This window comes from Urocitellus parryii, chromosome 1 (genome assembly GCF_045843805.1).
Source record: "Urocitellus parryii isolate mUroPar1 chromosome 1, mUroPar1.hap1, whole genome shotgun sequence".
Lineage (NCBI taxonomy): Eukaryota > Metazoa > Chordata > Mammalia > Rodentia > Sciuridae > Urocitellus > Urocitellus parryii.
Window position 1 is genome coordinate 64,685,725 of NC_135531.1, and position 25,235 is coordinate 64,710,959.

A 25,235-nucleotide genomic window follows, 5' to 3' on the forward strand; every position below is an offset into this window, starting at 1 on the left:
CACTCATAATTCTGTATCTTCCAACTGTGTTTATTGCATCAGATTTTCCCAATGTCCTAGAGTTACCCTGGCCATATGTGGTAGATTCCAAATCATTACCCTACTATCCTGAAAAAATATGAATATAATTTCAAGAATACCTAAGCTATCAAAAGGGATTAGTTTTTAAGTGCAGGAGAATCTGAGTTATTGCATCACAAATTACTTTTCCGTTGTAGGATCAAGTCTGACTAACGTAAACTACTTTGTTCCGACTGGAAACCAAGTCTAAAGATCCCTGGGTACCGTGACAAACAGTTCAAACAGCTGATGACTTACTCAGTGTTTGACATTTTGGCCCACCATTTCCCACACCTGCTACACTAGCAGTGCACTGATAGACACTTTTTTTTTTTTTTTTTTTTTTTCTGGAAGGGTCTCGTGGTGCAGCAGTTAAAAGCTCAGGTTTGGGCCAAGAATGTCTGTGTCCAAATTCTGGGTATGCCAATTGCCACTTGTGTGACTTTGGAAAAAACACTTAGTCTCAATATCTGGACTTTCTCATATGTAAAATGGGAACAATGATGATTACTATGTTGCAGGATTGTTTCTCAGAGTCAGTTAACAGTGAGCTATTACCTCAGGAGTTACTCACCAACCTAAGGGAAAATTGAACTTTCCTAATCACTTGGTAACAGCCACAGCTCACAACAGCGCCTCTCTCTAGAATCTAGAGGATTCTAATGTCATCGGTTGATAACTTGCCCCTAAGTATTTGCTGGGTGTCACCTTCCTTCTTTGACAGTTTTGTCCTGCTTTCTACTGGAGCTGTGGCCTGTTTGCAAGTAGTTCCCAGAGAAAGTTTCCAGGCCCCGCCCTCCCCTGAGGTTCCCCAGGGCTCTCTATAGTTATAGTGTCCCCTCAAGCCTGTTCCCCAGGTTTCCATGATTGAGGGTTCCTTCATCTGCCCATCCACCTGGACTTGTCTCTGCCTCTTCCCCAGAGCCTTATCTATTGACTTAGTAATTGTCGTTGAAAGGATGAGAGCTCTCTATCCTTTTTATAAGAGTTGGAAATGTAGATGGCTGACATTTCCTGGGCTCTCCACCTTTGAAAACAGGGCAGTTTCTTTTTTCCAATCCTGTCTCTTCACCATTGTTTCATGAATTGGGAAATAAAAACAAAATTAAATTGTTGCTGTAATAACTTCAGCGACTACCTCCGGGTTCTTGGGTGCCTCAGGTTCCTTCACTTAGTGCATAAAGTTTAGTGGGGCCCCCTCGTGCAGGCCTCCTTCCCGCTGCGCTCTGCTGGCTGCGCACCCGGCCAGCGGCTCCAGAGGTGCCCAGGTTCCCGCGAGCACCGCCGGCCCGCGAGCGCCACCTTGTGGGCATCGACGCTGCCTCTGAAAAAGCGTTCTGCTCTCCTGACACCAGGCTCTGGGAAACGTAGCCAAAATTACATTCTGGATAATTATGAAATGGCTGTCAGCCAGACTTATTATGAATAATTTATCTCTGAATTTAAATAGGGCAGGCGTCTTTTTCCTGATTCAGATTCTTTTTTATTGAGAAGCAGCTACTATATTTTTAAGAGGGACTTTTGAATGACTGATTCTGTATTTTCCATGTATTTGTGTGAAAAAGAATAATTATACATTCTGTGTAGTACATCAGAGGATTCAGCTATTTTTTACCTCTATTTTTTTCTTTTTTCACATGACTTTTTTCATAATAAACAAAGTCAGTATAAAGTCTTACTACACAGAATTGGTCCCTGGACCAGCAGCATCAACACCACCTGGAAGCTTCTAAGAAACAGGGAATCTCAGTCCTTGCTCCAAATGTGCTGCATCAGAATCTGCATTTTAGCCAGGTTCCCCAGCAATGCCTGCACATGACAGTTTTGGAAGCCCAGGTGACAGGAGTCAGATGGAAGATCTGTGTTCTACTCCCACCTCTGCTATCTCTCTACTCAACTAATCTGAGCTCCTGAGTCACATCTTGGCTAATTGCAATGGATCCTGTTATGGGAGAGGGTGAGATCATGGCCCCTGTCTTGTTTGACACTGGCTCTGCTGAAGAGGAACTGAAAGTATATGGGAGGTTACTTTGTACATTGCAAAAAAACTGTGAAAATGAAAGGGACATCAGAAGAGAAAATTCTCATGTTTTGTTCTCAGCTATCAAAGAATTGGTGTTAATCAACTGTATCAGCAGCAGAGGAAATATTCAACTGTAATCTGTTCATGATGCTTCAAATGGTGTCTCAGTTGATTGCACTAACTCTTTCAAAGGTCTCTCTCAGGCCAGTCTTCCTAGAGCTCAGAATAATAAAATTACAATCTGCTTTCCTTAACAAGACCTTTCACACTTTGACACACTTGCCATCCTGGGGCCCTAGAAGCATTCCCCCTGTGGAGCCCAGTGTGGGGCACAGCAGGTGCTCAATGATTCTTGTTGATTAAACCACTAATTAGCCCTCAGCAAGGCCTGAACAGTAACCTGATGTCCTTCACACTAATCGTGCCGTTTATGATAATCAGATTATTTGCATCATTAGAGACTCGACATAGCTACATGAGGACTCGGTTGTCTCACTAATATATATCAAATATTCATTAAGGAAATAGACTCCTGATGGCTGAGAGACCCTTTGGTAGTACATACAGGGTGAAGCAGGTGAGATCCTTAACTGTTTACAAACACCATTTCCTTTACTGTAAAATGAAAGAGGGGAACAAACAAAAAACTGGAAGCAAAATACTTCCCTCTTCTCCTCGCACACATTTTAAAAGAAAAATTAATAGTGAGAAGCTGTTGAACAATAAGTAGGTGAAATTGTAGGAAAACATATTTTCTAAAGTCCTAAGATTGATAAGAGATAATAACATTTATGTTGCCCTTGCACCCCGGTGTCTCTTACTCTCTGATGCTATTATCAAACCATGAAAGTGAATTTTGGGGGGGGGATGGGTAACCAGAAATTGAACCCAGGAGTGCTTAACCACAGCGCCACATACCCAGTCCATTTTATCTTTTATTTTGAAACATGGTCTCACTAAATTGTTTAGGGCCTTGCTAAGTTGCTGAGGCTGGCTTTGAACTTGTGGTCCTCCTGTCTTAGCCTCCCAAGTCTCCAAAATTATAGGCATGCACCACCATACCCAGCATGAAAGTGAAATTTTGAGAATAACATTAGTTTTCCATCAAACTAAGATGCAAAAATACTTAATTCAAATTAGGTTAGACTCTTGGGTTGTCTACAATTTGTGAAATTATGGACATTTTGCCCCTAATTACAAAATGTAGTAAAATTACACTGTTTTTAAAAATCTGATTCATTGCAATTAGCAATGTTCTCTCCCACCTTTTAAAAGAATTCAGAATGTCAGTGTTTCAAAATTACTTTTCTTCACATTATGTTGTAATTATAATAACTTGTATTTAGTCAATATAATAATGTAATTATATAATAAGCATATTATAATATCTATGGCAAATTTTATATGAGGGAACATAAACAGTCATGCCTGTACATATGAAGACAGTCATCTATCAGAGTCTGATCCTGGGGTGCAAGATGCGGAGCTCACTTATCCCTGAATATGTCATGGTCCCAGTATGATACCTGGCAATGCTTCATAAGTATATGTTTAATAAAAGTTGTGGCAAGAGCTACAACACAACCTTTTTAGTTTTCCCCAACATTTTAACTTAAACAATTTCAGACCAAGAGAAAAATTGCCAGAAAAAAATTACATATTTGTAATGTTTTGAACAACCAATAAAAATAAGTAAGTAAATAAATAAATAAATAAATCACGTACACTGCAACACATCAAGAATCGCTGTTCACTGATACGTTTACATTTATTCTCTTTCTCCATCCCACCTCTGCCAGTCCACATGACCAAGTCACGACTTGCACATAGCTGACAGCAAAATGATCAAATCCAGGAAACTTTGACATTGGTACATGCTCTCAGCTAGTGAAGTCCCAATTCAATTTTGTCAGTTGTCACAGTCCTGCCTTTGAGTAGTGTTTCTACCTTGACCCCAGGTCTAACCCAGGTTCACTCATTGCATTTAGCTATTGAACTTTGATGTCGTTTTAAGAGCAATAGTTCCTTAGTTTTTCCTCATCTTTAAAGACAGTAACATTTTTGAAAAATACAGTCAGTGCTTGCTCACATTTAGATTGAGATTATGCATTTTGGGTAGAAATACCAAGTATTTTGTATTTGTAATACTATATATTTTGGTAGAAATATATCACTAAGGACGTGATGTAAGATATATTAAGCATTACATCGGTAGGCACATAATATCAGTCTGTTCTACAGTTGGGGTTGGTAACATTGATCTCTTGGTTAAGGCAAAATCTGCCAGACTATCCCTTTGTAGTTAATAATTGACCTCTGGGGCGATCTTGAGACTCTCAGTTCTATTCCTCAGTGCATTTATCCAGCCATTTTAGCATCCATTCATGGTCCTCGCCAGAATCAGTTATTACTGATTTGGTTGAAAATGGTGTTTTATTCCTTTGCATTTATTACTTGGAATTCTATTATAAAGAATAGTTTTACCTTCTGCCCTTTTAGGTATGTGTGCGTGTGTGTGTGTGTGTGTGTGTGTGTGTGTATAATCTATTTATGAATTTATCTTTGTAAGTTTCAGTAAGGGTTTGCAGGCTTTTTTATTCACTTGGTTATCATCATTCTCATTATTTACTTTGATGCTCACATTGTTGCAGCTCTGCCCATTGGAGTGCCCCTTCCATCTCACTCCTGTGTTTGTTTGCCATAGCCCCGTTGGCTTATGAGTATCATTTATCATTTATTCTTTAAACTTTAGCGTATCTGGATGGATACAGACATAGATACAGATATTGATAGCCTTAGCCTGTCTTCATTCAGTAATCACCCAAATGACAGATGTAATTCTCACAACAAATTCTTTCTTTTCTTTTTGTTTCTTTTTGTTGTTTGTTTGTTTTTAGTTACGGCTATGTCTTAGCTGCTGATCTTACAATGCATGATGATAAATTATAAGTAACATGTTCCATGGGAGCAAAAAAGAAAAGCTCCCAACCCCTCCGGGTCATTTAAAGAAGATTCCAGGGAGAATGTGTACTACCTCTGAGGCCTGAAAGATGCACCCATGTGGAGTGTGTTCCAGACTAGGAAAGCACATATCTTTCTGAGGAGCTGAGGGAGTTTTTAAGGTCTAGGATAGTGAGTGCAAGTGCGTGTGTGCTGTGTTTGAGTAGGTGTTGGAGACCCTGGGGAGAGACAGGGCCAGGGTAGTGGGTTGGGTCTCAGTCGCTGTCCCAAGGGCTGTGGTTCTCAGCCTTGGGCTGCACATTTGCATCCCCTGGGGAGCTCTTCAGAAATACCAGCAAGGTGCCCCAACCCAAACCACTTCAGCGGGGATCTTTGGGGTTAGGTGGGGGTGGGGACTCCAGGGTCCCTACATTTTAACCTCCATACCTAGCTTCTAGAGGACTTATCATGAGGAATGGTGCCAAACACCACAGAGCGAAACCCTTCAAAACTGAAATTTAAAAAGATTCATTTTATTTTATAGGATTTTGAACTCAACAATGAACTAAAGATGAATGTCCTAAATTTGCTAGAAGAAGTCTTACGAGACCCAGACCTTCTTCCCCAGGAAAGGAAAGCCACAGCCAATATCCTGAGGTAAAGGCAATCGCAGGCGCTGACTGAAGTACATTGGCGGATTCGTGCTATGTTCATAGAAAATAAGATGCTGCCAAACCAGAAGCATGAATCGTAGAATCCTGGGGGCAGCAGGGATTGTGTCCTGACTGGTAAAGTATTACCTATCATCTTCTCCTTCTTGGGGACAAGTACGGGGCCTGCTGTCCCAGGGCGACTGTGGGTGGGCGACATAACCCGTGTGGAGTGCTGTTGCTCTTCTTTGTGTGGGCAGATGGTTCACTGTAGACCCGAACCTGAAAGGAAGGAAGCCTTGAGGATCCCTATTTGTGAGTCCAGAAGGTGTTGCAGAGAAAGAGTTTTCTGTGGGTTCTAACTCTTTGGGGGTTAGCACCTGCTTATGGGTGTAATGGTGGTGTTTCCGGGGGAGCCTTGGGCACCTGTGTTGTGGATGAGCCACCACGGAGTAGATACATGTTTTATTTTAGCTTATTCCACTGGTCCTAGGACAATTTTCTGCCACCTTTTTGGCTTAGGATTTCCACAACAGGTGGGTTGTATAGCCATGTGAGTTTGTGTAGAGCATGAACTCACACATCTATGGGATCAAGGCTGGAGTTTCAGGGGAGGGGAGGGGGGATAGTAGACAATAGGACAGACAGCAGAATACATCAGACACTAGAAAGGCAATATGTCAATCAATGGAAGGGTAACTGATGTGATACAGCAATTTGTATACGGGGTAAAAGCGGGAGTTCATAATCCACTTGAATCAAACCGTGTAATATGATGTATTAAGAACTATGTAATGTTATGAACGACCAATAAAAAAAAAAAAAAAAAATAAAAAAAAAAAAAAAAAAAAAAAAAAAAAAAATAAAATAAAATGCATATTTTTTTAAAAAAAAAAAAAAAAAAAAAAAAAAAAAAAAAAAAAAAAAAAAAAAAGGCTGGAGTTTCGCACTAGAGACTTGGGTGTGTCTGTGGTGGTGACACTCAGAGTCCCAGGGGCTGACGAGCTTTCTAATGGCTTCTTGAGTGAGTAGGTGGTTTCCTTCTAGTCTTCTCTACCTTAAGAGTGCAGCCATCAATGGCTTTGTGCAGACATTTCAGTTACAGCCTCCCAGATACTCCTGGCCACGTCTCCCATCCCTCCTTCAGAGTGGGAAGTCCGCCATCTCTCTTCTGGCACCTGGTATTCCTTTACCATTCTGATTTCTAGTTCCTTCTTACAGTCTCTGGAAATGGTCTTTTCTCTCTTCAAAGTATGGCTACATTGTCTACTTTTTTTGTTTCTTTGTTTTTGTTTTTGTTGTTAACATATTATCCAGAAAGCTGGTGTGTGGAGGAGAGCCCATCTTAGCTCAGCCCACCATGTTTTTGCAAGCCCCTCCTTGATGTAGCAATGCCAGATTTTGGTTTGTGATGTGTTTGCAACCAGCCTCTAAATTATTCTTGGTTCCCATTAGCTGAAGATCCCGTAGCCAGACAATTCTTTGGTGTAGGGGATGTTGTGCCTCCCCACCAAAAAAAAAAAAAAAAAAAAAAGGTATGTTGAATTTCTAATCTCTGATACATCAAGATGTGACTCTATGTGGTAATAAGACCACGGCAGAAGTGATCAGTCAATTCTAAGTCATAGGGCAGTCGTGTGGGCCCTTGATTTACTATGACCATTGTCCTTATAAGAAGACAGCCATGGAAGACTGAGAGACACAGGGAGAGCACTGTGTGTAGATGGAGGTGAGGTGGAACCCTGCAGCTGAAGATTGCTGGCAGACCCCCCGAAGCCTGGGCAAGGAAAGGAAGGACAGACTCCCCTAGAGGTTTCAGAGACAGCACGTCCTGGCACTCAGGCTTCTATCCAGAACTGTGAGACTAGGCTGTCCACGTCTGCCATTTTCAGCCAACCACTTTAAGATAGTTTGTTAGGACAGCTCTAGAGAACTCTAAGATGTCTATGCATCACAGTTACGTATCAGTGAGTTGTAAACACAAACATGTAATTAAGCATATACTTAAAGACTTCCTTGGGTTTTTTCATGTTATGAAAGCATCCAGGTAAGCTTAGGAGTTCAGTTACTGAGTCGATGTAAGATTTTAAAATTATACACATGTATTGAGGTAAGTCTGGTCTCTGAGGGTAGTGATTATGTCTGGGAGTGATTGTTCTTCCTTTTCCCTTCATGTTAACAATTGGTTATGCCCTTTGTTTTTTTAAAACACTGACATTTTGAAATTACCTTCTGGAAGTTTATGCTTCTAGAGACATTCGACTAAATAGCTGTCACGGAAATGAAGGTGTTTGGACTGGGAACAACTGTCAGGATTGCCAACATGAGCACTCCTGTCCTCAGTCCCTGGAGACACTGCTGCCAAGTGCCAGGCATTACTAATCGATCCTGGGAGTTTTCTCTCTACTCCCAGAGGCAACCTCAGAAACCAGTGAACTGGGGTTAGTACTCCAGATGAATCCTATTTACCAACCCAGTTCATTGTTATTCATCAAGCCTAGTATGCACTAGTTCTCTTTGCTGAATAACAAACTGAGAACTAGAAGTGTAAGGCCAGAGGAAATAGACATTTTAGCAGACCTACAGTCTGCTTAAAATGAGCAGAGCCTAATTCTGACTTTTGTGGGATCTTGCAGTGTTAAATCTTGGCTTAGGCCCTTAACGGTTTCAAGTGTCTTAACTAGTCTGAACCCCGGTTTCCTCATTTATAAAAATAGGGCTAGTAATAATTATCCCATTGGGTTGTTGTGAAGACTACATGGCGTAAAACGTTAACTCATTTTACAGCAATTATTATTGTTACTATTTGTTATTGTTGTTGTTGTTGTTATTATTATTATTATTATTATTACTATTATTAGAAACACTGAGAGCTCTTGGAAGAAATACATTTTGTCATGCAGGTGGGATAACCCAAGTGAAATATGACTAAATCTTAGTCAGACTCAACTTTCCTTAGGTTTCATCACCTTGTCTACACAAAGAGAGAGTGGACTCATATCAGGACACTCTTGGCTCTGTTTTGGACTACCTATATTTTCATCATTGAAGAATGGATTTTCCATGTATTTCTTTCTGAGTTTATTTGGTGTTTCATCTTAAATGCACAATTCTTAGACTAAGCATACTGCTGATAAATGTGGGGGAACCCAGGATCCTGGATGTTGATCAAAACCCAAAGATAGTCAGGAGCTGAGCGGTGTCTCCTCTGTAGGGCCCAGACCATAGATGTAGAGGCCTCCACATCTGAAAGGGAACAATTTGGGACAAAAGCAAAATCAGTTTATGCTGTGAGAGGTAAAAGCGTAACACGTTGTAGTTGAATGTAGCACTCACTTTAGAGATGTCTATGCATCACAGTCACATATCAGTGAGTTGTAAACACAAAGCATGTACTTAAACATATTGCATCAGTACTCTGAGATAAGCCATCCCTGACTCTCAGTCTCTTGGGGCTTACTTAATGTCGAGTGAACATAATTTCTATAAGTCTGTCTCCCTGTTTGAGAATGAAAACATCTGCTTAAGACTTTTGCACTTCAAAGTTGTCTAGCTAACTATCTATTCAAAAATCTTCCAGATGTATTCAATGTAGAGTTTTGCAGACATCTAACATGCCACCAAATGAGATGATGATAAACATCCTGGAAGGTCAACCATGATAAGCTCAGGTCATGAAAAGATCACCCCCAAACCTTAGCATCCCAAATAGCACCCATAGGAAGACAGAAAATTTCAAATAGCTTAATGAACCAAAGTGTGTCTTGGAATATCAGCATAAGATAATGGAGAAGAGCAACACTAGAGAGGAGGTAACTTCCTGACCATTTTTTTTTCCCAAAGGAAAGATTGTCCAGGCTCATAAAAATGTCTTTCCCACTGTCACATGTAGTGGGTCCACAGACCTCCCTCCAGAATCTAACATATAGTGGAAAGAATGATGTGTACCTTGGGAAAGAGTCACATTCGTCTCCTCTGTGTAACCTTCAAATGCAATTGAATAGTTTTTGGAGAAAGAACCATATTTGATTCAGTTTTTCCTTGGTCTGCCTTTTACTTTACAGTGATTCTTTCTGCTATATGGCTCGTTGCTGAGAGTCTTGTAATCTAGGATTCTCTGTGAGGGGTTTTGAAAGAGGAAAGGAAGGTAGAGGGACAGGATTGGCATTTATTGGTTATCCTCTTTGTGGGATGCTTGGAGAGAGGCCTTCCTCCATGAGCCTGAGTATGAGAAGCCTTGAGTAAGAGGAGAACACAGCTAGACTAGAATCCTGGGCCAGTAAGTTTCTTTGGCTTTTGTTTCCTTATCTGTAAAATGGAGATACTGCCTGGTTAGAAGGGATTATTATGGTGCAGGACATCAAACACTTGGCATGTGTCTGGCATGTAGTGGGCATACAGTAAACCATCTCTGTTTGCTTGGTATAGTTGAGGATTGGTGGATTTTATTTCCATCAACTATGAACAAACAGAACATCGCATCATTATTTCTTTTAAAACTTGCATCTTCCAAGGAAATCAGGCAGCCTCTGAAAGCTGGAAGCAAACACTTGGGTTCTTCTCCAGGGCCTCTAGAGAGAATGCAGCTTGCTTGACCTGGTTTAGACTTCTGACTCCATATCTGAAAAATAATAATGGGTCTGTAGTTTTTTAAGCTTTCCTTTCCTCTCCCCAAAAACCTAGCATGCTCCAGTAGACAGCCTACATGGTTTGGGACTGCTTAAATATTTTAATACTTTTTATATGTGCTTATACTTTCATTTTGGAAAACTGAAAATGCTTGGCCCCAGATGACCTATTAGAGAACTGGATGCCCACTTGGTATGATTATCCTGGATTCTGAACTTTTTAAAAAAAATATTTTTAGATGTTGGTGGACCTTTATTTTACTCATTTATTTATATGTGGTACTGAGGATCAAACCCAGTGCCTCACACATGCTAGACAAGTGCTCTACCACTGAGCCACAACCCCAGCCCTGATTTTGAACTTCTGTTGGACATAAAGTGTCCACCCACTTTGGTATCTTAGGTTAACTTATGTATTAGTTATTAATTCACTCATCATTTACTAACAAAAATAAAGATATGTAGAGAGAGCTGAATAACACTGTGCAGGGGATACAGATCTGGAAAGTAAGACTGAAGAGTCATCTGCCTGCTCTTGCCCCAAGTTGTTCCAAGTATTGCCAAACAGAAACTCTCCTGTGCATCCTAAGTTGAGGGGTGGCTCTGCATTTCCTGCCTCAGCACCAGCAGGGAGTGCAGGGCGGGTGCTGGTGGAGTGTGGATGGGGTGCTCAGGCTAATAGCACACTCCCCTCTGTCATTACAGCATGCCTGGATTCACATCCTAGATCATCGGGTAATTATCCAACCCAACTTACCTCGGGGGTTCATCTTGATGGTTGTTTAGGACAAGCTGGCTCCTCTTCTTTTTTTTTATGTTATTAGTTTATTTACAACATATCTAGTATGCTATGAATCCAAGAGTTTGATCCATTTTTCAGAGATTGCACCTCTTAAAACATTCTTCATATCTTGTTAAATGGATGGATTAGGAGTCCTCATTTCTTAAGCAGTTGGCCCAAAGTATAAGGTCATCATAACCATAAGCATCACTTGTTTTCCACTGAAAATGGCAAATTCTTCCTGGGGCCCCCCTCATGGTAGCTCAAATGGACCACCCAAGTGGTGAGTCTCCAAATGCTCTGTCCCAACATGGCGCTGCTGGGGCCTCTGCTGGTTGGTTCCTATTCTGGATCACCTCTCCCAATACTTCTCTTGTACGTTTCACAAGTGTCTTTCTGTTTCTGCCATCATTTCCTCCACTCAGCAGCCTGTTGTACTGCACAGCCTTGCAGACCCAAACCTGACTTCCCACCTAGGGAAAACTAACCTGCATTTTACAGTTTCATTCCTAGCATGCCTGTTTTCTTCTTTTTCATGGGGGTTGTTTTGATTTTTTTTAGGGCCCTTTCACAAGATGATCAAGATGACATTCACCTAAAATTAGAAGACATCATTCAAATGGTAAGTTCAGCCACAGTTTATTGAACTCAGGCATATGCACACTGCCTCTCAAAGGTAAGCAATGCACTTGCAGCTGATCACCATTTTTGACCATGCGTCTATCTGTGAAGCTCTGTGCGGTGCACCACATTCTGCAGAGGGGCTAGCAATTGGTCAGTGAGATTAATGTTGGCTTCGCTATTCCTTTTTTAGCTAGAATCTAGTGCCAGACTTCATACTTCCACAGATGGGGCTGTCCACAGTGAGATGGTGAGTGCCTTGTTCCCACCCATGTTTGACTTCTCTCCTTCATGTTTTTCAGACTGACTGTCCAAAGGCCGAGTGCTTTGAGAGCTTATCAGCCATGGAGCTGGCTGAGCAAATCACCCTCCTAGACCACGTCATTTTCAGAAGCATTCCTTATGAGTGAGTGGCACCCCTTGCAGCACCAAGTGTCAGTTGCAGTGTCTGGCCTAGAAGCTGAATTGTCCTAAGGCAGATGTGTGTATGTGCGTGTGTGTGTGTGTGTATGCAGGAGGTGTGAGTCTTAAGGTTCAGATTATTTGGCCCCATTTGAATGTATCTTGGTTCCAGTTTATATTGGGTATAGTGATTTGGAGAGTCTCCAGATGGTTAGTCTTGTGTTTCTATAGGTACTGGGGTTACCGTAGAATGTGAATTGCTGTGTTCTAGCCTTGAGTTACAGAAACCTCAATACAATTACAAGAACAGTTCTCAGACTTTGGGCCTAGAATCATTGAGCTTATTAAAAATGAATATTCTTAGATATTTCCCTCAGAAATTCTGATTCTACTAGGTATTTATTTATTAATTAATTCTGATTCTACTAGGTATTTATCACCCTCCTACGCCACGTCATTTTCAGAAGCATTCCTTGTGGTGGTGGTGGTGATAGTTGTTTTGAGACCCAGGAAACTGTTTTTTCAATGAGAATCCCATATGAATCTGAGTGGTCTGAGGCCCTACTTTGAGAAACAGTGATCTAGTAAACGTTGTAAATTCTGCTATAGATCTCACCTCCATAAATCAACAAGTATTGTGAGCCTTATGGCCACGGACCCACACAACAGTTTCCTCCTGTGTAGAACAGGGGAGGCTCTTGAAGCCCCTTCCAGCTGTCATACTCAGTATCCCCCAAAGCAAGGCCTTTGTCTAAACAAACGGACACTATTGGCACGTGTCCTCCATGAACTAGTAACTATGTTCGAGGTGATAAGAGCCAGGAATGTGATCCCTGTCGTATGTGGAAGAGAGGACCTCTGTGCGGGTGGAGGGTTGGGTGTGGACAGGGTAGATGGGCTAGAGGCATGAAGGAAAGAGCAAATGGATGTCCCAAAGACTTTTCCTTAATGCATTTTATCTTTTTCCCCTCCATGCTCCAATACATAGACCTCTACATGAACATGAAAAAATAAAAATGAAACAGGAATGTAACTCACTGGCTGTTTAAATGAATCTGATGGCAAGCTGAAAACCTGGTTTAGGGACCACAGAGTCACTTCCTCTGCTGCCTCCTCACTTCTTCACTATACTCCAGTGCCTCGAGGCAGGGGACATGACTTCTGTGGAGGAAGAGAATAATCAATGCCAAAACTTTGGTGGTGGCTCTTGGTGTGTCTCCTCTGTGTGAAAGTCTACCAATTATTTCCATCCATGGGCCCGGCACACCTTTATAACCAACACTACAGGACAAGAGCAGTATCAACAACAGCAAGGGACAAAGAAACTTGCACAAGGATTCAGTCAACATTTCTGTACTGGGAATGTGTCCTAGTTTATTTTTTAATGCCCATACAAAGTAATCCCCTGTGCTCCATCTTGATTATTCCTGCCATTCATTGTTCCTGAATGTAGTGAATGAGCAGGGACGCTGTCCAGAAACCGGACTGAGCTTTCATGCAACTGAACTGCCTTGATCAGGCAACTGTGCTGCAGAAGTGGCAACAGGGAGAATTTATTTGGCTCCTCGTATTTGCGCTGTTCTAAGTTCTTGGGAGGACAAAATAAAGTCCCTGCCTTTGGAACCTGTATTCTTCAGAGAATTTCAGAGCAAAGGAAAAGAAGTTCTGTCCCTGATTAACATTTTTGGCAGTGATAGATTTATTTTTATTTTTTGGTGCCTCTGCTAAGGCTTGACATTCTGAGAAACTAATCCAGGGAAAACAGTGTTGGTTTCTGAGTTAGTACTTAACTTCTTTCTTTCTCTCATGTTGGTGGTAATTTTCCAACTTCAGAAAAGCCTTTATAGGAACAAAGTTCCAAACATTTGCAAGAGAAAACTGGAGACTGAAAAACCTGTTTCTTTTTTGTCATGGAGTAGTGAAATACTGGAGTTGAGCTACAATTCATTAGAGATGGTCAGTAGCAGCAGGTGGGCCTCAAGGAATGTTCCTGGCAATGTCAATGTAGTGTGTCTCATATTCATGATAATTATGCAAGATCATAGCCATTGTCTCTTAAAAAACTTAAATTGGTTTTGTGTTTTGTTTTGAACTTTCAGAGAGTTTCTTGGGCAGGGATGGATGAAGCTGGATAAAAATGAAAGAACACCTTACATTATGAAAAACAGCCAACACTTTAATGATGTGAGTAACCATGAAAGTAAAACCTTGGGCATGTTACAGGAAGATGAGTACCTGGGTCTTCAGACTCCTTCTCTAAAACCAAACTCTGCCACTGACTTTTAAAACAGAACTGATGGACTTTACAGACAAACTTAAATATCCCCTAACATCTCGTAGTGATGTGATGATTTCTAGTGATCTCCTGGCATAACAGGTTTTGATGGGAAGCAGTCAATATTGTTTAAGTTGCTGTTATTATTTTTATGGTAATCCTTGTAGCTTCCAGATCATATATTGACTGACAAAACCAGCAGTGCCAGTGTCACTGGCCCCTGGTGGTGATGGTGACAGTAAGATTGGATTGTGTAACTCCTCCTCATCATCTTGGAACATTCAGCCCAAATCGCATTCCAGCCTGGGAAGTGCCACCTTAAAACATGATCACATTGCTGCTGGGCTCTGTGCAGTGGTGCCAGCTGCTACTATCACCTCGGCCTTTCTCCAGCCGTGAGACTGGGAGTGGCTTTTGTGCCCACCAACTCTTAGTTGGTTCTGTTCTAATAGCCTTTAGTCCTGTGGGAAAAGAAGTAACAGATATGGAAGTGTCTTTCATCCTGTTCAAACAAAGGGAAAACTTCCTTTCCAGTTGTACTGAACTACGGTAAAAGGAATAATGATGTTGTTTAAAAATATAAGGAACCCCACAGGTACATTAATAAGTCATCCAAAATTAAAATATAAAAACAGTATAGATTCCCAAGGCAGCACTCTGCACAGGGTATATTCAGAGAGCACTGATGCTTTGGGAATGCTGTCACATAATGGGCTTCCCTGCCACTGGTGCTAAAGGGCAGGGTGCCTGACTTATCTGGGTCACTTTGAGAAGCAGGGTCTGGCTATGGAAAATAAAGCTTCGATACCTGAGTTGTACATACATCTGCAATATACCTGACACTCCTATCAGAGGCTCATCTCAGGCTCCAGACCCACATACCTCTTCCTCCTGGACCACCTCTGCATGGTGCAGATGGAACCCGCCATATGCACCCCCTCCCCTGTGCCAAGCCTGCCTCTGTAGCTTCTTCTCAGTTTTGGGTGATGGCCTCTCCATATATTTGCTCCCCCAAACTCTGGATCTAGAGGTCGTCTCTGTCTCCTTTTCCTTCACTCACCTCTCTCTTACCATCTCCCCCCCCCAACATCTTCCTGAGCCCTAAATCTACCTGCGTCTCAGACCCTTCCTCAGCCCTCCTTCCCCATTGCCACAACCTGGATTTGACTTCATCCTTTTGCTCCTGGAGCTTCTGGCTCCTCTCTTCCCACTTGAGTTACTGTGCCCTGATGTATTCCATGTGCCATGCCCTAGGAATTACTCCTCTGAAAGGTCAATCTAATTATGTTGCTCTCTTTGGCAAAATCTGTGAGGGGCTTCCCCTCACCTTCAGGAGACGGTCTCAACTCCTCAACCTGGTGTGCAAGAGCCTGCCCATCTGTCATCTTTGTGTCCCCAGCCCCCTAAGCTCCTCAGAGGGCAGCCAGGTCCTCAGTGATGCCATGCCTTCCACCACTGGCCCTTTGCTCTTTTATTTTGATGGGAAGCAGAGGATAGTCATCCTCATCTTTCAAGATGCAATGTAGGCATGACCTGTTTTCAGAATCCTCCCCTGGACTAGACCAGATCCCCATTCTGTCTGCAAGTTCCCAATCCCCTCCATGCCTAGACATAGCTTCTTCGTATTTCTCTTTGTGGCATTTACTTGTCCACATATCTCTCTCACCTCCCCCTCCCACCTAACTAGTCTCAGAGCACCTTAAGGTTGGTGTGTTAGTCAGATATTTCTATAATAAAATACTCAAGATAATTAATTCATAATGAAAAAAAGGTTTACTTTGTCTCACAGTTTTGGAGCCTGCAATCCAAGGTCAGACAGTCCCATTGCTTTGGACCTCTGGTGCACATTGCAGATAGCAGTGGCAGGGAGCATGTGTCAGAGCAAGTGGCTGTCTCATGGCCAGGATGCAAATGAATGGAGGAGGGAGGGGCTTGGTTACTGCATCCCTTTTCAAAGATAGGCCCCCAGCAACCTAGGGACCTCACAAAAGGCCCTTCCTCCTGGAGGTCCACAGCACTGTCCAACAGCACCACCCTAGGGACCAAACCCTTAACATCTGGGTCAGTTAGGGACACTTAGTTCTTTTTCTTCCTGTTCTCAACACCTAAGACTACTTCCATCCATTTGCTCAGTAATTACTGCAATGATTTCTTCATCCAAACTACTGATTAACAAAATCACCTGTTCCCCCTGCAGACTGGATTCCAGGCCACCCCTCACACCACTCTGAGGATGAACAGATGCTCAATAAGTTGCACCACAGTAGGTGCTTTAGTGAATGTCACAGTGATGACTCTGGGGCACTGGCAGAGCTTACAGACCTTTGGAATCATGCAAGAATGGAGTTCCCCACCAGATTTAGTGTATCAATGCAAGATTCCGCAGCCCATGTTCCCTTTGTTAGTAATCCTATTTTTCCCCTTTCCTCTCCATATTGCAACAGTTGAGCTTCTTAAGCTGGCTTTCTCTAGCAGAATGACAATATTTAGCCCCAAGGCCATAAGCTCTTTAAAATGCCAGTGAAAAATTGTAAGAAGGAGAAAATGTTCTCTCTTCCTCTGCAACTAAGAGTTTCTGGTTGGAGAGTTGATCAGTTCAGAATTTGGTCTGACTAGGGGTGGGTGTTTTTAATTTCCCTGTAATATCTGAGGCATCCCGCTGCTGGGGACGAGGAGTATGTGTTTCCAAGGAGTGACATCCCCTGGTCTACAAACATTGCCTTTCCTCGGGAGTTAGATTATTCTCTCCTTCATCAAAAGGAGATTCACCTGATTCATAAAATCGCTTTTCCCCCCAACAAACTAAATTCTAAAGAATCCTTCTGCACCCTCTAAGGGTGACCGGGTGCTCAGCAGTTTAATGTTATTATTACACAGACATCAGTTTCCTTAGAAACAGGGTGACCCCTATTGGATGTGTGCATTCTTAGAAAGTCAGTATCCAAAGATGGAATGGATCTCCACACCGTAGGACACCCTCCTTTCCTGTATGCACTTCTCTGGTTCTTAGACAGCCTTTCTGACTTTTTGCTTGTCTCAGATGAGTAACCTGGTGGCCTCCCAGATAATGAATTACGCTGATGTCAGCTCCCGTGCCAACGCCATCGAGAAGTGGGTGGCGGTGGCGGACATTTGCAGATGCCTGCACAACTACAATGGCGTGCTGGAGATCACCTCGGCCTTAAACAGAAGTGCCATCTACAGGCTGAAGAAAACCTGGGCCAAGGTGTCCAAGCAGGTGAGCATCCGAGTGCGACACAGACTGCTGCTGAGAGGAGGAGAGGCTGGGAGACGAGAGCCAAGATAAATATTACTAATTAGGAAATCATTAGCTGAGATGAGCAGCATAGTTGCCAAAGAAAGGTGCCAACATGGGTAATTACCGTGCTCTTACCACTTAATTAATTCCACTCATGTGCATTTCCAAAACATTCATTAAAACATTTGGGGTGGGGGTACAGCCTCAAACTATGTGACAATCAAGAGTTGCTTCCCCAGTGATTTCGGGAGGGCACACTGATTTCAGGCGATGACCAATGAATGCATTCATTCTTTTCCCCCCAAGGTAGGGACACAGATGTCTTAGGGCCAAAAGACCTCAGGGCTCACCTTTTTCTTTGTCATTCATGTAGCAGACTTAAAGTTTTGGCAAAATGACTTAGATGTGCACAAACATAACTTTCTTAAATTTTTTTTTATTGGGTTCTACTTGCCTCTGACCTGTTGTTTTCATTCAGATAATTTCAAGATTCAAACCAAATCACAATTCTTCCCTGCCTTTTTTCATCTGGGTTCTGCCTGGGTATTGATAGGTATTGGGAGGGCTTCTCTGGGCTTCTGGAAGGTTCTCTGCACCCCTGGCTTCCTATTAGTCCTTTTCTGATTGGTCCCTGGGTACTTGCTCACCCTGCCCAGGAACCACCCTGCACTGGCTGACCCCGCCCTGCTTCAGCTCTCATTGACTCTGCTGATGCTGTGAGCCTCTGTCTCTCAGGCTGGCTGCCCCTTGGAGACCCCTATTGGATTTGTGCATTCTTCATTAGATGACTACCAAAGGGCCTTGGGGAAATTTTCCAGGCTCCTCCATCCTGCAATGGTGCCCATGGGTAGGAGGGTCTTTGTCAGGTGCTCTCTGCCTCACCTTCCCCAACACCCCACCTACCTGGATGTGCCCAGCCACGTTGGTGAAGGGCATCTACATGGTGCCATCTCTAGGGGACTAGACTAGAAGAAGAACATAACTACATTCTGCTGACATGTTCTCAGGTCTTTCTGAATTATTTAAGCGAGTAAAAAGAAGCTTCCTGAGGATTTAAGCCCCTCTCTGAGACATGTTATTTCTCACTCCTCTCTGTTTTGGCTTCTCTCTCCAAGCCTTTCCCTTTGGTATTGGAGATGCTGCAACTTCTCTACATGGCTGGACACCAAGCCTAAGTCAGAGCCTTCATCCACCCTTGCTTATTCCTTAGGAAAAGCACAGTGCTCTGAGAATCTTGATGTCTTGGAGCTCCCAAGTCCTTTTATTAGAGCAAAGGCTGGACTTTGTGAAATAAAAGCCATGGTTTAAAAATACTATTATTTTTAAAGTTTCCTATTTGGAGATGATTTTAACTTCACTTGCAGTTGTGAGATAATATAGATATCTCCTACACATTGCTCCCACTTTCCCCCAGTGACAACCTTTTTATAACTGTAGACAATATCACAACCAGGAAATGAATGAACATTGGTACAATCCACCAATCCTACTCAGGACTCACCAGCTTTTCATGTTTTTGTGTGTGGAGGGGTATTTAATTCTGTGTACTTTTATTACAAGGGTAGATTAGTGTGATCACAACCCCAGTCAGGATACAGCGTATGTAGTTCCATTACAAAGGACTCTAGTGCCATGCTTCAATAGCCATAACCACCTTCCTTCCAGCCCCATTCCCTGACTCATAACAATCACTAATCTGTTTTCCATCTCTATAATTCTGTCATTTCAAGCAGAGTATATAAATGGAATCATAGAGTATGTGACATTTTGAGATTTGCTTTTTTTTAACTCAGCATAATTCGCATGAGCTCTATTTAAGTTATTACCTGTATCAATACTGTATTCTCTTTTATTGTTGAGTAGTATTCCATGGTATGGATATAATATACCACATTTTGTTTCACCATTCACTCCTTGAAGAACACTTGGGTAGTTTCTAGATCAGGGCTATTATGAATAGAACTACTATGAAAATTACAGTAAAGGTTTTGTGTAAACATCAGTTTTCATTTCTCTGGGATAAATCTCCAAGAGTGCAATTGCTGGTTAGTGTATGTTTAGTTTTATAAGAAACTGCCAAACTTTTCCAGAGTAGCTATATCAGAAATGTATGAGTGATCCAAGTTCTCTAAGACATTCTTGCCAACATTTGATATTATCATTTTTTAAAATTTAGTCACGCTGATAGCTCACTGTGACAAAAATGTGCACTTTTTAATGGTTCATGATGTTAAACTTCTTTTCATGTGCTTTTTTGCCATCTGTATATCCTCTTCAATGAAAGTTAGTATATAGAAATGTAATTTGATTTTGTACATTGATCTTCTAGCTATAAACTTGCTGACCTCACCTAATAGTTCCACAAGTTTGTTTGTAGACTTCTTGGAATTTTTTTACGTAGACAATTATGTGATTTATAAATAGGAGTAGTCATTTCTTTCTTTCTTAATTTATATGCCTTTTATTTTCTTTTTTGCCTTGTTGTTCTGATACTTCGAATACTGCATTGACTAGAGAGGCAATAAAGGAAATACTTACCTTGTTCTCAATCTTGGGGGCAAAGTTTTCAGTCTTTTACCATCCAACCTGGTCGTCAGTTTTTTTTTTTTTTTGTTGTTGTTGTTTTGTAAATGCTCTTTATAAATGAAGGAAGCAGTCATGTTTCCCTGGTTTTCTGAGAGTTTTTATAACTAGTGGGAATCAGAATGCTATTTTTAAGGGGACTTTAAACACTTATCCCAGTAGCTCAGGAGGCTGAGGCAGGAGGATCGCACATTCAAAGCTAGCCTCAGCAACAGCGAGACACTAAGCAACTCAGTGAGACCCTGTCTTTAAACAAAAAAATATAAAATAGGGCTAGGGATGTGGCTCAGTAGTTGAGTGCTCCTGAGTTCAATGCTCAGTACCAAAGTAGGGAAAAAAAAAACATTTATGTGAGAACCCAAAAGCTGGACACCAACTCCTGTGTAGTGACTATTTTTCCCTCAGGATCAGGTGCTGGCTGAACAGAGCGTATCGTCCTGTCACACACTTGGTAGCACTTCACTAGGGTCAGTAAGTCACGCCTCAGCCTTCTTTTTCCTTCTCTTCCCTGTTTCTTTATTCCTTTGAAACTGGCACCAAGGAATCACCAAACTTTAAGAAAGCTTCCAGGCTTCTCTATAGCTGACTTTGAGAGGATGCAAATTTAGGGATAACCAAGGGATAGGGATGATAGGCTAATATTAAATCTGTTTCAAATTTTGATGTAACACCTGAGGAGGCACTAAATAGATTACACGATTTCAACCACATGCATGAGTCACCCCTGGTGACCTTAGCACGAGTTGATGTACTGTCCTCCCAAGAGGCTGTGTCTGTGGCTGAGCACCTCACTCTGGGCCTAGTTGTGGACATGTCTGCTTCAGGCAGTCTGGGTTGCACCATCTGTTCTGCAGCTGTCCCTTCAGATCTGTCCAGGGGATCCAGAAGGCCTGGTGGAATATGCAGTCTGGAGCCCTCTACGTGGCTGTGGAACAGACTGTACTTCTGCAACTTCTTTGAGCTAAGGCCATCCTTGGGCCAAGAAGGAGGCCGCCCAGAGCCTTCAGAAACCAAGATGGGGAACTGTTGGCATTATTCTGAAAGCTATCAGGAACTGTGCAACTCCTTTCTAGGCTGAGGCACAGGGGGAGAGCAGCTTTGCTTTGGGCTTGCCAGGTGCTTTACCCAGTAGGATCTGAGGCATCAGGACTCAGCCAGTCAGCCTGGGTGTGAGTATCACCAGAAACAGGTTCTTATCCCCAAAGGCCACCTTACCATGGAAGAAACTCCAGACCAATGTCAACAACCATGTGCTTTATTAGTAAATATCTGTTATACTTTTTTTTTTAACAAATTGATGATCATTATCATCAAAGAAAGAATTTAGAGCAGAAGATATTGCTCAGTCAATGCCAAAGCAACCAAATATGCACTTTGATTGTGAAAGATTCATGGTGAAAACTCCCTGACATGAGACCTTTCCTTTAATATTCTATGTTCTACACATGCTTTTCCAGTTCTTCAAGTTCTTTAATTTTCCGTGCATTACAATTTTTCTTTTCTAAACACTGTTCTTTCTTTATGGCTAAATGTATGCAGAGAAGCACTTACTCTTCTCCCCAAGTTGTTGTTCTTTTTTTTAATCATGCCAATATTGTGCCCTGCCTCTGCATTGAAATCATATCACACAATGACCTTTGTTCTGGTGAAGGTTTCAGCACCTGCCTCTGTAGAACAGAGCTGGCAGTTCACTATCTGTTGTGGTTTAAATATTAGGTGTCTCCCCAAAGCTCATGTGTGAGACAATGCAAGAAAGTTTGGAGGTGAAATGAGTGGGTTAAGAGAGCCTTAACCTAGTCAATGCATTAATCTGATGATAGGGATTAACTAAGCAGTAACTATGCAGGTAGGAGGTGGCTAGAGGAGGTGGGTCATTGAGGGCCCATTGGGGGTTTGTATTTTGTCCATGGTGAGGGGAGTCTCTCTCTTTGCTCCCGGTGGGATGTCCTGAGCTGCCTTCCTTTGCCACACTGTTTCTGCCATGATATTCTGCCTCACTTTGGGCCCTAAGGAGTGGAGTCGGCCATCTATGGACTGAGACCTCTGAAACTGTGAGCCCCCAAATAAACTTTTCCTCCTCTAAAATTTTTCTCAGGTATTCTGGTCACAGAAGTGAAAAGGCTGACTAAAACAATATCTTATCAAGCCATGAGATTCTCATGACAAACTAAGTTTTTTCTTTCTGTTTTAGACAAAAGCTCTAATGGACAAACTTCAGAAGACTGTTTCATCTGAAGGAAGGTTTAAAAATCTCAGAGAAACTCTTAAAAAGTATGTCTATCTTAAGTCATTCACAATTTATAAATATGTTTACCTAATTTTTAAAAGTTTATGAGTGGTGACCCACCTCCTTCATTGCTGGAAGAGAAAAGCACATAGAAAATGACTTCCATTGTCTTCAGTATTTTGGATTTTTTCCTTCTCACTTGGAACACTGTGGATATAGTGAGGATCTTACAGATGTACTCATGGTATGCAGATTGTTCCAAGTAAGAAGAAATGTTACTGTAAAAAGTTTCTTGAGTCAGTATTTTCTAAGTGCAACGATTTCCTGTGATTTTTTAAATTTAAATATTCCAGCACATGTGATTATTGTTATTTATTTTTGGCCCTTTATTTCTGGAGATCTCTCTCTCTCTCTCTCTCTCTCTCTCTCTCTCTCTCTCTCTGTCCACACACACACACACACACACACACACACAGCATAGAATATATTCTCTTGCAATTAGTTTTCTCAAGATGTAGCACGTGAACTTGACTCACTCTGGAAAAACATTAGTCTTGTGATGGTATGGTATGAGTGAAAGAAAGCTTAATAGTGATAACAACAAAAACAGTAACGCAACAATAATAAGATACGAATTATTTACTGGATGTTTACTGAAAGACAGGCTCCATGCTAAGTACTTGATGCATCTTTTTTAAAAAATATTTTTTAGCTGTAGATAGACACAATACCTTTATTTTATTTATTTATTTTTATGTGGTGCTGAGGATCAAACCCAGTTCCTCACATATACTAAGCTAGTGCTCTACCACTGAGCTACAGCCCTAGCCCCTTGACGCATCTTATTTAAGTCTCACAACAAATTTAAGAGATAAGCTTTTCGGTCTTCATCTTACAGATGAGGGCACTACAGTTCAGAGAGTTTGCCCACTGCCACTGAGTAACTGGTCAGCTGGGATCAAAGCCCAGTTCTTTCTGCACCAAAAGTCCATGTTCTTAGCCTCAGACCTCTTCCAGGAAACCAAGTATTCCACTCCCCACCAAAAACAAAACAGGTGACTCCCTTTAGTGAGTAGCTATAATGTTGGTTAAGTCTATACCTTCTAAAATATTGAAGTACTAACTTTAAACAGAGAACAAGTTTACTATAGTGTGAGGCTCTGACCACAGCGATTTTCTTTATGATGTTCATCCACTAGGAAGGTGAGAGCAAAGGGTTTTGTTTTCCCACATGCTTCTGTCCCTCCAAGAATTATGGACAATTTACAAGTACTGCAAATAATTCCTGCTAGCAAACATCTTTTATTTGTCCCTAAGTCGTCTGTTGTTGGGATATGCCATTGTCTCACATTTGTAAAGCATGGGCTGTAATTTTGTATTGTGTTCTATTGTAAAATTTGTTTAAAATGTGCGTATCATGAGTGTGCATCTGACAATGCAATAAAAAGTCTTTGTTCTTCAGGATGGAAGCAGCTTAGTTGCTTCCTGTTTAAATTGGGGAGGGAAGTGGATATTCATGCAAATGAGTATGAGAACAAATATTTCTTGATCTTGCAGTTGTAACCCCCCAGCAGTTCCTTACCTTGGAATGTACTTGACAGACTTGGCATTTATTGAAGAAGGAACACCCAACTTTACCGAAGAAGGCCTTGTCAATTTTTCCAAAATGAGAATGGTAGGTGATAATTTCATAACTGGCTTGTGTTTATGACTCTAGTGGCTTACAGAGTAGAAGCTTGGTAACAAAGTCAATGTTTGCTTTTTAATCTCAAGGGAGAAGAGGTAGGGAGACTAGGGCTAATATTTGCTGTTGGCTAATTGAGATTTTTAGCAGTCTTTTCTGCTTGCTATCTGGGTCAAGGGGATGAGGAATACAATTTCAAGGATGATTTTCTAAGACTGACCCATGGTAGGCAGGTGCTGAAGGCTTCTTGTTGGACAATCAGATTCTGAGCACCAAGTTAGAAGCAAGGAACCCATGGGCAGTAGCATTCAACATGTCCCTCTCCCAAACTTGTGGCCACCTGGTGCCAGCTGCTCCTCCAGTTTTGGATTCAGTATCTTCTTGCTGTTGGAATCTCACACAGTTCCTAGGATAAGAAAATCCCACGCATAGAAAATCATCAAATGGGCTTCACCTACTGGAGGAAGGGCCCTTGGGAAGAAGCCCCAGAAGAGTGCTTTGCGCTGCAGGGAAATAACTTTGCTCTGCTTCTGTTACTGTTGCTGTTTTTCTCTCCTCCTGTTAGATATCACACATTATCCGGGAGATACGACAGTTCCAGCAGACTGCCTACCGAATAGACCATCAGCCAAAGGTAAAACACTGCCGTTGTGAGGGAATTAAGAAAGAAAAAAAGTGGCAATTAATGAATTAGAAAACAACAATAGAGTTGATCAATTATACCAAAACTGACTCATGGAAAGGACCAATAAACTAGAAAATCTTCAATAAGCCTGAAAGAAAAAATAAATAAATAAAGGAAGGCAGTTATCATCAAAGTTCTATTGATTTTTATACCCTGTATTTCATGTGAATCTTCCCCTCTTCTTCTATTTCCCACACCAAACATTCTACTTGTGTGTGTGTGTGTGTGTGTGTGTGTGTGTATGTGTGTGTGTGTGTGTGTGTGTGTGTGTGTGTGACTGGGGATCAAACCAGGGCCTCACATACTAAACAAGTGCTCTACCTCTGAGCTACATCCCTAGCCCCCCAAGCACTCTAGAATGCAAAATCTGTATTGTAAATTACAGCTGGCAGAGCTCTCTGAAATACAAAGTGGCTT

The 25,235-nt window shown here is 41.8% G+C and overlaps 1 protein-coding gene across 1 annotated transcript in view; it reads left to right on the forward strand.

The window, feature by feature from the left end:
- Rasgrf2 (Ras protein specific guanine nucleotide releasing factor 2) overlaps positions 1–25,235 on the forward strand; it is a 231,658-nt gene that overhangs the window by 200,530 nt on the left and 5,893 nt on the right. Inside the window, exons 19-26 of the mRNA XM_026394561.2 lie at positions 5,568–5,680; positions 11,644–11,704; positions 12,006–12,109; positions 14,205–14,289; positions 17,421–17,618; positions 22,414–22,493; positions 24,007–24,124; positions 24,699–24,767. Of these exons, the coding sequence (XP_026250346.1) occupies positions 5,568–5,680; positions 11,644–11,704; positions 12,006–12,109; positions 14,205–14,289; positions 17,421–17,618; positions 22,414–22,493; positions 24,007–24,124; positions 24,699–24,767 (828 nt within the window). The remainder of the gene's footprint in view (positions 1–5,567; positions 5,681–11,643; positions 11,705–12,005; positions 12,110–14,204; positions 14,290–17,420; positions 17,619–22,413; positions 22,494–24,006; positions 24,125–24,698; positions 24,768–25,235) is intronic.